This window comes from Bison bison, unplaced genomic scaffold (genome assembly GCF_000754665.1).
Source record: "Bison bison bison isolate TAMUID 2011002044 unplaced genomic scaffold, Bison_UMD1.0 scf7180017862979, whole genome shotgun sequence".
Lineage (NCBI taxonomy): Eukaryota > Metazoa > Chordata > Mammalia > Artiodactyla > Bovidae > Bison > Bison bison.
In genome coordinates, this window is record NW_011493551.1 from 587,924 (window position 1) to 602,810 (window position 14,887).

Consider the following 14,887-nt stretch of genomic DNA (forward strand, 5'->3'; position numbering starts at 1 on the left):
GTGGGGGGGGGTGGGGCATGCTGATGGGGAAGGGCAAAGGGAAACTTTCAGGTGTTGGCAATGTTATGTGTCCGGGTGGTTTATACATGTGTGTATATATATATATGGACACAATTATATGGGTTTCCCAGGTGGCTCAGTGGTAAAGAAACCACCTGCCAATGGAGGAGACACAAGAGACGTGGGTTTGATCCCTGGGTCGGGAAGATCCCCTGGAGTAGGAAATGGCAACCTGCTCCAGTATTCTTGCCTGGAAAATTCCACAGACAGAGGAGCCTGGTGGGTGACATACAGTCCACAGGATCACAAAGAGCAATGAGCATACATATACATCACATAAGATAAGGATTCTTTATATACGTTACACACCAACAGGAAGGAGGAGAAGGAGGAAATCTGTCACATTAAATGAGGATATGGTGCAGCCGAGACCTAAACCCGTACAGTCTGTGCTCTTTCCATCCACTATGTTGCTGTAAGAATAGCCCAGCTTCTTGGCAGGGAGCACATAATGAGGCAGGTTTGTAGATACACCAACCCCTCTCCCCACCAGCAGCCAACAGTATTCTGGAATGTACGCACGAGTGGGCCTCAAGGGAAAAGGAGAAGGATCTGGAGTCTGCTTGGATCCAAATCTCAACTCTGAGTGATTCTGGGGTGTTATTTTACCAATGAGCCTATTTTTCTTCCATCTAGAAAATGGACCTAATAATTAATGGTATCCTTTTCACAGGGTTGTTGTGAGGATTAAATGAAATGATGGATGAAAGTGCTGTGTCCACAGTAGGTGCTCAATAGTAGTTCAAAACCTCCACTGGACGGTTGAGGAGAGTGACACAACTGTTAAAATAATGACCATAACAATAACAGTGTTAATAGCATGACCTCATAAAAGCTGCATGATGGTTTCTGACAAACTTTCATAACACATATCTGGCCTACATCACTGCCAGTGAGCAGAGCACAGGCCTCACACTCTAGGTCTGGTATTCCTGCTGCCTATGACCTCAAGAATGATTCCTGTCAATCAGTGGTACCAGAACACAGCTGTGTGAGAGGGACCTTCATGAGCCACCCAACCTGGGCCAAGGCAGCACCAGCGCTGTCCAATGTCACAGGCACACAAGACCTGCTGCTCCTCCAGTCAAGCCTGCCTATACAAGTGGCTTGGCCTTCTGCAGCCTGAGCTTTGCTTCAAACACCCAAAGACCTGGCCCGACTCCTCTGGGCCTGACCTAGCTCATTCCCAGGAACCTACCAGCTGTACAGCTTCCTTGACTCCATGGATTGAGAGGGCCTCCTGGGTCAGGAGGTGAAGGATTCGGTTGCTGTGCGAGGCCTCCTTCCCTCCTTTGAGTAACAAGCCATTACCACTTGCTATAGCCAAGGCTGCCACCTGCAGATCAAAGAGGAATGCAGTGAAACACTGAGCATATTTTCTGTGCCAAGCACTGTGCTGATCACTTTATAAGGTCTACCGTGTTTAACCTTTACAACGTTCCAGTGAATTAAGTCCCTGCTTTATCCACTGCTTTACAGACAAGGACACTGGAGGCCAGAGAGGTTGGTAATTCCTCAAGGACACACAGCTTATAAGTGGCAGGGCTGGGGACCTTTACCCCAGAGCCAAAGCACAGATCTTAAGAAACTGTACTATACAGCTCCCTTAGCACCATTACGAAGTAACCCAAGTTAAGTGCCCAGGGTCACACAGGCCCTACCCTCTCCAGCCACAGGTGCTCAGGAGCCTCCTAACTTAGGTGTTTCTCCACCTGAGTCAGCAGCACCTGAGGCTATGCAGCATCTCTGGTCACACCCTACCATGGCCCTATCATTGCTCTGAGAGCTCTAATGTCTGGTGCTGAGCCCCTGCACACCTGTCGCAGAGACTGCTGGCAGGACAAAGCAGGCCATCTAGAAGGAGAGTTAGTTACCCTTTGGGAGTGAAGGGCTAATGACACTGATGAGGCCTGAAGCTGAACCTTCTGAATGCTCTAGGGATGAATGAAAATCTTCCGGCTTTTGTAATATATCAAAAGAAACTTTACAGAATAAAACTTGCTTGAACATGTTTATCTCCAGAATAATAATTCTTACTCCTTTTTTGTTTTTGTTGCTCATGAACCTCTTCCAAAAATTATGTTAACTTTTCCCAGATAAATGCAGAAACAGCATTCCGCATGTACTTTTCAGGATTCATGGATTCCGTGATGCTGTCCAAGGTTAAGATCCCAGGTGAGAAATCTCAGCTGTAACTGGATAAGAAGAAACTTTTTCCTAGTGAAGTATTCGTTAGTATGGATAAAAGGTGGCAGAAAAACTTCATGGACATGGCCTGTAGAGCAACTTAGGACCCATTTCTACCAGCGGACAGTTATCTCTAGGGGTTCTTCATGAGACAGATACGCACACAGAGGGGACTGTGTGGCAGCACCAGCCACAGGCTGAGGACAGACCACAACGGTATGAGAGCCCCTTAGTGGACCGGCTGGTTTTAGATCACGTCAGGGAGCAGCCTCCACAAAGCATGTGGGACTCCCAGGGTCACATATGCCCTAGAAGAAAAGGTTCTGTTTCTTTGTTTGTTTCTAAACAGAATCTCTCTTTGAAACTTTGGGGCTAGTGCAAAGAAAGAGCTGGTATCATCCTGTTGTCAGTCCAGTGGGGAACTGGTTCCAGATTTCTGGGAATTATTTAGGGCCACAAACAAAGCCACCCTCTAATTCCATCTTATACTTCAGAGCATGGCTGCTTGGCAAGATCTTTGCCACATGGTTTCTCCACAATTATAGACTGTGATTTTTCAGATTTCCTAAAGGGCTCACATGTTAGGCTCCATCAACTACTGAAAGTTCTTCTTCCTAAGAGATGCACCTACAGGAAGCCATCTGTGTCACTGATATTAAATGGTCTTTTTCAAATGCGCAAAACCAGCTATTAGATGAATGAGCCTACAGCAGGGTGGCAGACACTCTGTGGTCACGGAACAAGGTGCTCCGGTGAACTAAGTTTTTATCTTTTTGGCTGTACTGTGCAGCATATGGGATCTTAGTTCCCTGACTAGGGATTGAACCTGTGCCCCCTGCAGCAGATGCATGGAATCATCACCAAATGGGAGATTCATCTGGGCTCAAGGTTTAGCTCCATCCTTAAAAGTGTGACAGGAGTATTGACTTCTATAAGCTTAAGGTTTTTTCTACTGTAAAATGGACACATGAATTATTTTTAGAATTACTGGAAGAATCAAAAATATAAATTGCCTAAGGGCAACATGAGAATAAAGTCTCAAAAACTATCTCTAGGGAAAGAAAGGAAGGAAGGGAAGGAGGGAGGGCGAAGGGGTGGAAGGAAGGGAAACGAAAGATATCTCTAGGAGATTTTTTTTTTTTTCCTCTAGGAGATTTATCTCGAGTCCTGAAAAGACATTCTTCCTCCAATTCCCTACTCCAATGGCCAGCATTAGTCACATACCTGGGGCAGGCAGTCAGGGCGAGATTCGAAGATGACCAATAAAACTCCAATTGGGACAGTGACTTGTTCTAGTTCCAAGTCTTTCGCAATTCGAGTCCGGCGCAAAACCCGCCCCACACTGTCCTGGGAGGAGGCCGCAATCTGCCGCAGACCGATGGCCAGGCTGTTCAATTTAGATGTGGAGAGGCTCAAACGTTTCAGCAGAGGAGTTGCAAGTCTCCCTGAAGAGGTGTGAAGAGCACACGATGAAGCAGTAGACCTGGGTGGGTTACAGCTGTTTTACTGAACACGTGGCACTGTGTTAGGAGCAGACAAGGAACTCAGGGGGTCTTGGGGAGACAAGGACATGTCATTTACAGAGCTTTGCTGGGAGGGGCAGTTTGGCAGCTTACATCATCATGTAAAGGTGTGGACACCCATGAGCTTGGTGGCAGCAACTTCAGTTCCAGAAATTTATCCTTTTCATGAGCAAATCTGCATGTAAGGTGGATACTTACCACAGCATTTTTATAATAGTGGGAACTGGATTCTACCTATAGATTCACACAATGGGCTACAATGCAGTTGCTATACTGATATGGAAAGCTGTCTAGTAAAAGGCAAACCATAAAAAGCATGCATGATATGACCCTAATTATCACATATTTCACATATATGTGCACAGACACGTCAGAAAGCTTTAAGAACAGTGATGATCTATCTGTTTATAACAAGTGAATTTGTTTTATAATAGGTAGAAGTAAAGATGTTTTCTTTTAAAATAAAACAGAATTATGGTAAGTTTAAATTTAACAGTGCATTGTTTGATTATCTCTCTTAACACACACATACACACATTTATATATATACACGTATACACATGCAGTCAGGAAAACCATTTGGAATCACATATCACAAATAATCACTGGGCTTCCTTGGTGGCTCAGATGGAAAAGAATCTGCTTGCAACGCAGGAGACCTGGGTTTGACTCCTAGGTGGGGAAGATCTCCTGGCGAAGGGAATGGCAATTCACTCCAGCATTCTTGCCTGGAAAATGCCACAGACAGAGAAGCCTGGCGGGCTAGAGTCCATGGGGTTGCAAAGAGTCATACATGACTAAGCACACACACACACCACAAATCATTATTATGATTAATGTTGAATGACACTATGAAAAATTTCCCCTTCTTTGTTATAGTCATAACCACCAAGACAAAATAATAAAAAGACTTTTACTTTGGAGTGGAGCAACCAACCTTTTATTAAGAAAAAAAAAATGAAACCATAATTTCATCAACCAATTATATTAATTTTCTTCATTTTCCCCCATGTGCTAAAAATCAAGTTTTAATTGTAGTGCATATTAACTATTACACTCTAGTTTGTCACCTCATAGTGCATATACATTTTCCATGTTGCCAAAATAATTTAATTACTACTTAACATCTCATTGACTTGATACAGTTCAATGCACATGACTGTACCAATGTTATTAAACACTCAGATTGTTTCCAGTTTTCATTGGGATAAATAATCCTGCTCTAAGAATCTTTTTTTTTTTTCTTTTTTAAAGAATCTTTACACGCAGAGCTGTTTTTTCCTCTTGCGATCTTTTCCTAGGATAAATTTCCTAAACTGGGCTCGCCGAATCAAAGGCAATTACTATGCTCATGTATACGCTAGGCTTTGTTCTTAGGTCATGTGTGTCCTTATGGATTTCTAGAGAGAGAGAACTGGGATCAGAAGTCAGAGCTCTGCCGACAACTAGGTGTGTGATCTTAAGCAGCAGCTTTAACCTCTGTGGGTTTTAATTCTTTTAAACTAAAGATTTCAGTAAGATGTCAAAAAAGATTTCTTCCATTTATGACATTTTTTGTGGTTTTCCAATACTGCAAAATTTCAAAAGACCGGATGTAAAGTCCAAAGAAAGTTCCAAGGTAATGGCTCAAAAATGTTTTAAGGAATGAAAGTAACATTGATGAGCCCTGCAAGGTTTTTTTAAAGGGAATCTATCATTAGGACCTCCAGGGCATTTCTGGATGGCAGACTACATGCTGGTTAAGGAGATAAAGCTATCTGTTACCACAGGCTGCACTAACTATTTCCGCTATTCTTATATACACTGTCCATCTGGGTTTGGTTCCCAGATCTGTCACTGACTATGGTTTTAGGCATGTTAACAACTTCTTTCTACTTTAGTTTTCTCCTCTGTATAACAGGGATAATAAATAGTAGCTACTTTATAGGCACCATATTCTAAAGAGAAAATGAGATCCTGCCTGTTAATTCCTTAGCATAATACCCAGCAACACAAAGGCCTCAGTAAATGCTATCTGCTATTAGCTGAATGTCTAAAATAGTGCGGTCCTCAGTCTTTTTCCTTTCTGACTTGTGATGTGTGGGGAATGCAAAAAGCCCCTCAGCAGGTGAGGGGTGGGTGGGTGTTGTACAGAATATCTAAGAAAGGGGGTGGAGGTAGTAGATGTACTTAAAAAATCCCAACGAATACCAGCCACCAACCCGCAATAAAAAATGATGTGTAATATATAATTTCTTCCATAACGATCTTATCTTTGGGCAGACTATGATGTAAGAATTATTGGTAAAACAAAGACTAAAACCCAAAACAAATCCCTCCGTAACACTGACTCAGCTGCCTGCTCTTTACCTTCGGCCTCCTCCAAGTCTTTTTTGTTGGCTAACAGGATCTCATCTCGCTGGTCTGTCAACAGATCGGCCAGGTGATGGATAATCTCTGCTCTCTAGGAAGAAAGGTAAAAGATTAACACAAATAAGCAAACATGTTAACTCATGAAGAATGCACATTACACTTTTAGACTTACTCTTCTGAGTGTGCCAGGCCTTGCTCCTAAATCCCATTAACAATGACTGAAATCTCCTTACTTCATTCATTCATTCCCTACCATCACTCCCCTCATTTTTCCTTCCTCTCTCAGTACTAATCTTTCCACTTTTCTTCCTCTTGTACCACTCCTGATCATGATGATTAACAAACCGTGGCCTTGTGTTTGGGGAGAAGGCATGCATTATTTGGTTCACTGATGAGATGGGCCAGCACTTGGAATCAGCATGATATACACACTGCACTTATTTAACAGCACCAGCTGTATACCTGATTTCCCAGGTTAAGTTTTTGCATCTAGTTCTTTTTTGACAATTATTAATGACAATTAATGTAAAAATCCAGTCCTGAATGTTGGAGGAGACCCAAATCCTTACCCACCTAGATGAGAAGACATAGAAAATCAGAGTAGTGATTATTGAAGGAGTAAAAGAAGTGACTAAAGAGAAAGAGAAACTAAGGTCCTCTTGGGCTTTCCTTTCTTTACTTGTAGTTATTTCAAATTTTCTTTTCCATTCTCAGGCCAAAGAACTCCTCAGAAGAAACCTATATACATCACTTTCAAATCTAGCCTTAACATCACAACTGTCAGGGAGCCAGCCCCCGCTTCCACCCAACTTTCTCACATTTTATTGCATCTGCTACTTCAACTGACTGAATCACTGCAGACAGGGCAGGGCTAAGCTATGGAGCAGACTGAAGCTTCCATCTTGTAGGTAAGCTACGTGATTTGGGTGAGTTGGGATAAATTACTTTCCTACATTTCCCTGCCCAGTATGTGGCAGGATTAGGGATCCTCTCTGGTCTCATGATTTTCATGATACTTTTGATCAAAACATCATAATGATGCCAAGCTACCTCAGACTTCAGCCTATAAAAGACAGAGGAGAAAATGAAATCGAGAAAAAGGGCAAAATAAATCTGAATCACACTTATTACCCAGATTTAAGTCTATGGGACCTGAGGAATAGATGGAGAAACAGCAGGCTTGACTGTGCACTAAACCTCACAGCATGACTTGCTCTGAAAACCAACAGAACTATCAGCAAAGATTATTACCTGCTCAGGTTCCAAAGTGGCCAACATCCTTCCTCCTGATCGAGCCATTTCTCCCTGCTGCTCCACAGTAGGGCCTGTAAGAACATGTGCAGACATCAGCTCACGGTCATGACATGCTTGTTTCACATCCAGAGATCACTCTTACCAATAAACTGGCAGATGAGCATACCAGATTAACTCAGGAAGAAACACAAGAACCTGTCTGCACACAATAAGATTTACATCTTTTGGAGTTCTCTATTCCACTTTGGCTTAAATTTTCTAATGTGTTTGCATTGCTGAATGTAGATTATATGACAATGCTGACGTTTTGAACATCTGAGAGCACACACACCATTTGTTATGCATCTTTGCATCTCTAGTGTTCCCTAGCACCTGGCATCCAGCATGGGCCTAGCAAATGTTTGTTGAGAAAATGGATACTTATATTCTTTAACTTGATGATTTTAGCAAGAAAAGGAGGCTTAGTTAGTCAGGTTAGGTAAGTTTTACAAAAACATAGGAGAATCCAATTTTGCAAGCAGTGTTCAAAACTACACCATGTTTCATACTATTAGCACATCAATTTTGTGAGCTCTCCTCCTAAGAGAGCTCTGTCTTCAGCCCCATCTAGGCCGTGGAGGCACTAGCTATCATCCACAGACCACGGGACACTACGAAGAACTACTTACCTGCAGGTTTTACTTCGGAAAAGAAGGTACCAACTTTCTTTCCCTCCACAATGTCTGTGATGACATGCCCGGACACCTTGGGGTGGGTCCCATTGGCAATGACCACAGAAGTACCACCTTGTAAAGCCCAGAGAGCCGCTTTCACCTAATGGGAGAAGTTAGATCCATGGATGAGATTCAGACCTTTAATTTATTTTTACCAGTAAGTATAGAAACAGATTTTTATTCCAAATTATATCTAGAAATTTTACTAATATTTAAAAAGAACAATTAAGATGATAATAATACATCCAAATGGCATTTATTCATTACTGACTATGAAATTCTGGTTAGGTACAAGTATAACACACATGATGATACAACCATTAATCACACAGGTTCAGGGATATCTGAAACGGCATTCACTTAAGTATTCAATACTTCGTGATCCAGACCTTTGCAGGGTCTAGACCCCTGCACTTTAAACATGTAAAAACAAAGAAAATACAATGTGATACTAAGCAATTTAAGTATGTGCAGGAAGGTTTTCAAGTAGCTCGGAAGCTCTGAAGACACACTCAGCCCATGTGTTTGTCTCAGCCCAATCCTGGCATGTGTTGTCTAAAGAGGAACCAATCTGCTCTTTGTGCTCAGTGTGTTCTCCACAACACTGGTACTGAGACACGTGACTTCTACGTTTGACTTGTTGTGCCTCAACTCAAGTGTCCAGCCTGCTGCTTGACCAGAATATGACTGAGTACTCTGAGCTACATACATGGGGTTGTGGTCTTCACCTCTGCCATTGCCACAAATGATGCTATACCTGAAGGGTGTAACTTCTTAGAAAAATTAATGGGAGAGAAGAATATTGTAAAAGATTTTATCAGAAAATATTTGAGCTCTAATAAAAACACTTAAGAGGATTTGTGAATTTTAAAAAATACACACCCTGTTCTTTAAGAGGTTATAATATGAACACATTCTTTATACATCACTAATACATACATAGAAAGACATGACTAAATACAGGGACACAATATTCATGAAACCTTTATTTAGATATGCATCATCTTTGTATCTTTATATACATCAGCCCTCAAACAATTACAAAAGCAAGAAGGATAAAATACTGTTTGGTTTTAAAATTGTTATGGGCAGTAAAGGCAACAGAGTCCTACCTTGGCTTCCATGCCACCCATTCCAACTCTGGACTTGGTTCCGAATGTCACAGACTGCTGATCACCAGGATAAAATATATCAATAAGCTTTGCATCATCTGACCCTGGGGGGCTGTCAAAGAGGCCTAAAAAGTAAACAAGAGTCAGTAATACTGTTTAGCAGAAGTGAGCAACCCCCAAGAGAGACTTCCCCGGGGACCTCCCAACCACTCTGTACTCGATTTATCCAGGTAAATTCTGCTATTTGGCCAGCTCTGATGAGAAAAGAGGTTAAGAGGTCCATGGAGCCTACCCACACTGAAAATCAGCTCCAGGAGAACGTGCCTTACATACTTTTATTAACTTTGCCTGGTAAATGAATGTTTGCCAGCATCAGAGCACGGCATATCCCTGGCACAAAATTTACCAGTCCTGCCTATAGTCTACAGTGAAGCTGTCCTCACCTTTGCCATTGCTACTTATGATACTGAACCTTAAGGATGCAACTGAAAAAGGTGAGTGGCTTTTGCGCAAGCAGTGCAGCAGCTGGATACTTTTTAATGAGACTATTTCCAAGGACATGAAATATGAGAGGTTCTCATTCACTCTCAGAGTACCCTTTCAAAAAGTCACACTGCACTCCCCACATTATGGGTAAGCCTCTGAAGGTCAGGCTGAGTTAGCAGAAGAGCGCAGATCTGTCACCATAAAGCCAATGTCCTCTTTAAAACTGAGGAGACTGACATAAAATGAGAGTTACACAAAATGTTATATGCATACCATCCAAGATTAAAAATCTTCACAATTTCACTTTGAAAAAGAGTGTATCTGAGCCTTGAAAGGCGAGGTCTAAGGGGAGCACAGGCAGAGGGAACTGTTAGCAGTCAGAGGCTGGCTGACAGACATTTAGGCAGTGATGTTCTGGTTTCAAGTTACTGCTTTTCTTGTGCTAAAATACACCCTTCTGCTCCCAATCTTTAATACAATCAGGCCATATTCATCCTCCCTGAGAGAGTAAGGGAGTCAGAGTGGTGAGAATGGCTAGCGTCCAGTGCACAACAAAGCAGTGCAGACCACGAGCAGCAATTACACACAGAAAGAGGAACAACCGCTCAGAGCCCCTGTCTGCCCCAACCCAGCAGCCCACAGCTCTGGGCGCTCAGGGCTGGTTCTTCTCAGAAGGCATTATGCTATGAGATCATAAATAGTATGCGACAATTTAAGCCAAACCTCTAGACACCTCGAGTTCCTAGCATTCTGATATTTCACCTACTTTTCTTTTTCATTATAGCAGCCTCTCAAACCCACTAAGAGTGTACTTAAAATTCTGGCATCTTTCTAAAAATCAATATTCAGTGGATAACTAATCACAGTTAACAGCACAAGCCTGCCAATGGCCAATTTTGGTGTTTCAGGCTGCATTAAAACTAAGGTTTACTAAAGTCTAGTTCAAACTGGGTTTTATTTTTATTATTATTTTTAAAAATAATTTTATTTATTTATTTCTGGCTATGCTGGGTCTTTGTGGATACATGCTGGCTTTCTCTAAACCAGGAACAAATCCTGCCATATTAACCTGCCATGGGTGTGGGGCAGGGAACTAAATAGGTTTTTTCCTAACTTGCTGAGAATGTAGTGGGGGACTTATGGGATCCTGTAGGTTTGGCCCACTTTAGATACCTCTACCATATTCTCTATGGATCAAAATGGGAGCAGGCTAAGAAAGTGAACAGAGTGAATGGGAAGCCAAGTTGGAGCTGGGAGGGCCCCTCCATGAGGAGGGGGAAAGCAGAGAGGAGTAGAGTAACACACAAGAACACAGAAGTCACATGGAATTTCCATAGTGGAGCCAGTTTTAAATAATGTATCTCACGATTTACATTAAAAACTAAAAGTGATCAAGACCACAAGGCGGTACCACTTCACACCCACCAGCGTGGCTATAATCAAAATGCCAGGTACCAAGAAGGAAGGGCTGGTGAGGATGGGAGAAGCTAGAACCTCATACATTGCTGGGAAAATGTAAAATGGTGCAGCTGCTCAGGAAACAAGCCTGGTACTTCCTCAGAAGTTTGAACAAATGATCCAGCAATTCTACCCCTAAGTAAAATAAAAAGTATGTTCACACCAAAACTTGTGCACAAATGCTCACAGAATCAGTAGTTATAATAGCTTAAATGTCTACCATCTTGACAATTAGGAAAATAAAACTTACAAATAGGTAGTGTATCTACATAGTGGAGTATTATTTGGCAATAAAAATAAATGAAGTACTAATATGTGCTATAACATCAACGAACCTTGAGAACAGTAAACCAGTCATGAAGGATCACATTCACATACTGTATGATCACACTTATATAAAATGTCTAGAATAGGCAAATCAATAGACAGAGGGGGGGACTTCCCTGGTGGTCCAATCGATAAAACTCTGCGCTCCCAATGCAGGGGGCCCAGGTTCAATCCTTGACTGGGGAACTAAGATCCCATATGCCACAACTAAACCCATGCACCTTAACTACTGAGCCTACGTAATACAGGCCCCATGCAGCACAGCTAGAGAAGCCCACATGCCGCAATGAAGACCCAGAGCAGTCAAAATAAATTAAAAAAAAAAAATAGAGACAGAAGGTAGATTTGAGGTTGCCAAGGGCTGGAGGGTTTCAAAGGATGTGAGGAGTGACTGCTTAAGGGTTTGAGTTTCTTGTTGGAGTGATTAAAAATGTCCTAAATTGTGGGGAGGGTTGAACAATTGTATGAATATACTGAAAATCATTGAACTGTAAATTTTAAAAGGTAATTATATGTTATGTGAATTTTATCTCCATACAGCTGTTGTAAAAAACAAAATTAAAGTGCCTGGAAATGACAACATTTCACAGCATTCAAACTTCATCTCCCAGGTGCCTCCCCTCCACCACCACCTTTTTTGAATCATAATCATAAAACCCTCTTCAGACCATATGGGCTCAGAAAATAATGGTCTACAGTGAAAAGATCAGGGGAACTCATGCTCACATATACAGTATTTAAAAGACAGGATATAAAGAATAGGCATTTCTTTGTACCTTCTACATCTGAAAGAACAATTAAGAGGTCAGTCTTCATTTCCACAGCCAGACGGGCAGCCAGGCTATCATTATCTTTAACACTAATAACCTAAAATACAGGTATAAAAAGTTGTGAGTAAAGGACCTATGCAGTTCAAACAGAAGTTCACAGAAGTACTCAGCTAGGCTCTGGCAGGCAAAATGAACGAATCTGAGCATGTGCATGATAGCTCTTAAAGGCCCTTTCAGTCTGCAAAACACCATGCCAACTGGCAACCCCCTCTCCAAACATGCCTCCTTCTCTCCACTGACACACACAAGCCATGCTCACAGCACCACCTTAAATCCTTATTGCGCCTCACCAGTTGAATGAAACCCCCTGATTTTACAAGAGCTTATGCAGCCACTGCTCCAGGAGGCCAGCTTATCTCCCATTTCTCCATTTTGTTTATGCCCAACATCTGGTGTTAGTACATGCAGCATAGCATGGCATTAGTGTCTACAGCATGCTCAACCCTCATGAATACTTTACCCACATTTACCCCCTGGAGATCGCTATTGGGCTCTGCTGGAGGGACAACAGCATCGTTTGTGTTGACAATGGGGACGATGTTCATTCGGAGAAGCTCATGAAGAGTCCCATTGAGGTTCCGGCGCTTCTGCTCATCATGGAAATCCAAATTGGTCACCAAAATCTAAAAGGATTAAAGAGAATGAAAATGTGGGGGAGAGGAAAATAGTGAACTTCCTAGGAATAGCATTCATACAAAGGATGCTAAGAGTATAGGAGTTAAACTTGAGGTTTCTTGGATCCTGAAAAGTTAAAAATGGAACACATCTTTGGAGACTTGTCTAATTCTTCTGGCGATGAGAGAAAAGAATCACCTGGAAGATTTTAGGATGCTCAAGCCATCTTGCAAAAGTACTTTAATCCTTAGAAAGCTATGAAATCTCATCCATTTACAAAATTAAGAAAATGAATGTACCTACTTTAGAGGGATCTGGGGACAGTAATAACTGCCATTTCTAAACAATCTTTGTATCCCAGCATTTGATTCAAAGTCTGGCCATACACACAGTAGGTGCTGAAACATGTGAGTGAGTGAATGAACCGTTACTCTGCCTTAAACATGTACTGAATAAAATGGAACAGGCCGTACTGTCCCTATTTTTGCTCTGTGGCTGACCACTGTCGGAGTTAGCCAAGACTGTATCTGAGCAAGTGGGATGAGTCTGAGAGGCTTATGGAGATGAGTCTTTACACACACTGAAAGAAGGGCTCGACATAACTAGTTCAGGGACAGATTTACTCAAGCAGCTCAAAGGCAAGAGTGGAGAGCTGGGTGTGGGGGCAGGCTAACAGCCCCCCCTTGCTGGAATCAGAATATTAGGCAATGTTTAGCAGGAAAGAAAGATAAATCGGGATGATAGCAGGAAACAAAATGGTAACAAACTCCTAAGCTCATGAATTAAACGTTTCAATGAAATCCCTCTGATGTTCATGGAAGAAGGCTCCTGTGGTACAGGACAGAGCTGAGGTAGGAAAGGCTAGAGGCAAATGGTCAATAAGGAAGGTACTGAAAGAGTACAAGTGGGAAGGGTTAAGTCCTGAACTAGGGTCTGGCCATGGTAACTGAAAAGATAACAGCAGCCTTAATGATATGTGATATTTGGGCGATGAAGACAAAAATGGTAACATCACCAAGGGAAGTAATTTACTCACTCATCTGATAAATTGTTTGCATACCTCTGAAATGCCAGACCCTGTACTAGCTGTTGGGATGGAGAATAAATATGCTGATGATTTGGGGAAGATGGAATAGGTTAGATCATGAATGTCTTTTCAGAAAGTTTAGTCCTGCAGGAAACAGGTCTGGGTCAAAGGTGAACATATAGATTCTGGTCCTGGTGGTGGAAGGTCAAACAATAAAAGTAAACACATGTGTAAGTAGGAGAGGCAAGCAGGAGGTATAAAGGTCCAGTGAAAATATCAGTTGCTCAAACAGTTTAGCAAGTAAGAGATGGAAGACAAGAAACCAGAGAGAAAAGTATGTGTTTGGAGAAAGTCAATCTGTTAGGATGCAAATCAGGTTCATTTCTATGAAGAAAAAATAGCTGCTGTTCTTGTTTAAGTCTTTAACCTGACAACTTATGGGAAACTTTCAAAAGCCCCCAATAATGGTCTTAAGAACAGGATTACTAAAGAAAACAAGGAATCACGGGATAAGGCGCAAAGAGCGAAGATTTCCTATAGATCAGATCTTAGGCAAGGCAAAGGTGTTGGGAGTGAAGGGGCCCCTAGAGGAAGGCAACAAAAGCAAAGTTCCTGGACTTTACTTTCCTCACCTGGTTCCAGGCACTTGGAAAAAAAAAAAAAAGACTAAAACTGTCATTGGACTATGGAGGAAAAAAGAACTGATAATAAAAGGTGCCCAAAATTGAGATTTCCATTGAATTTATGTGACTGAAAAAAAATCTGAGACTTCAGAGTGGGGTCCCAGACACAAGCAAAAGTGAACAAGTCCATGCTTTTCTGTTTCAGCTCCCTTACTCAATGACACTCTGAACATCACTGTGGATAACAACTGCGAAAAAGATGGAAAAACAGAAAAAGTGACAGGAAATACAAGAGCCAAACCTGAAAGGATGTATAATAA

The 14,887-nt window shown here is 41.9% G+C and overlaps 1 protein-coding gene across 2 annotated transcripts in view; it reads right to left on the reverse strand.

Annotated features, from left to right (window-relative positions):
* Window positions 1–14,887, reverse strand: part of ALDH18A1 (aldehyde dehydrogenase 18 family, member A1) — a 41,701-nt gene that overhangs the window by 8,423 nt on the left and 18,391 nt on the right. Inside the window, exons 6-13 of one of the 2 annotated variants that reach the window (XM_010832992.1) lie at window positions 12,773–12,925; window positions 12,249–12,339; window positions 9,202–9,326; window positions 8,045–8,189; window positions 7,374–7,447; window positions 6,120–6,213; window positions 3,472–3,692; window positions 1,259–1,396 (exon numbers count right to left, since the gene is read on the reverse strand). In XM_010832992.1, coding sequence (XP_010831294.1) covers window positions 1,259–1,396; window positions 3,472–3,692; window positions 6,120–6,213; window positions 7,374–7,447; window positions 8,045–8,189; window positions 9,202–9,326; window positions 12,249–12,339; window positions 12,773–12,925 — 1,041 coding nt within the window. Of the gene's footprint in view, window positions 1–1,258; window positions 1,397–3,471; window positions 3,693–6,119; window positions 6,214–7,373; window positions 7,448–8,044; window positions 8,190–9,201; window positions 9,327–12,248; window positions 12,340–12,766; window positions 12,926–14,887 lie in introns of both variants that reach the window. The other variant, XM_010832991.1, reaches the window with a different exon arrangement.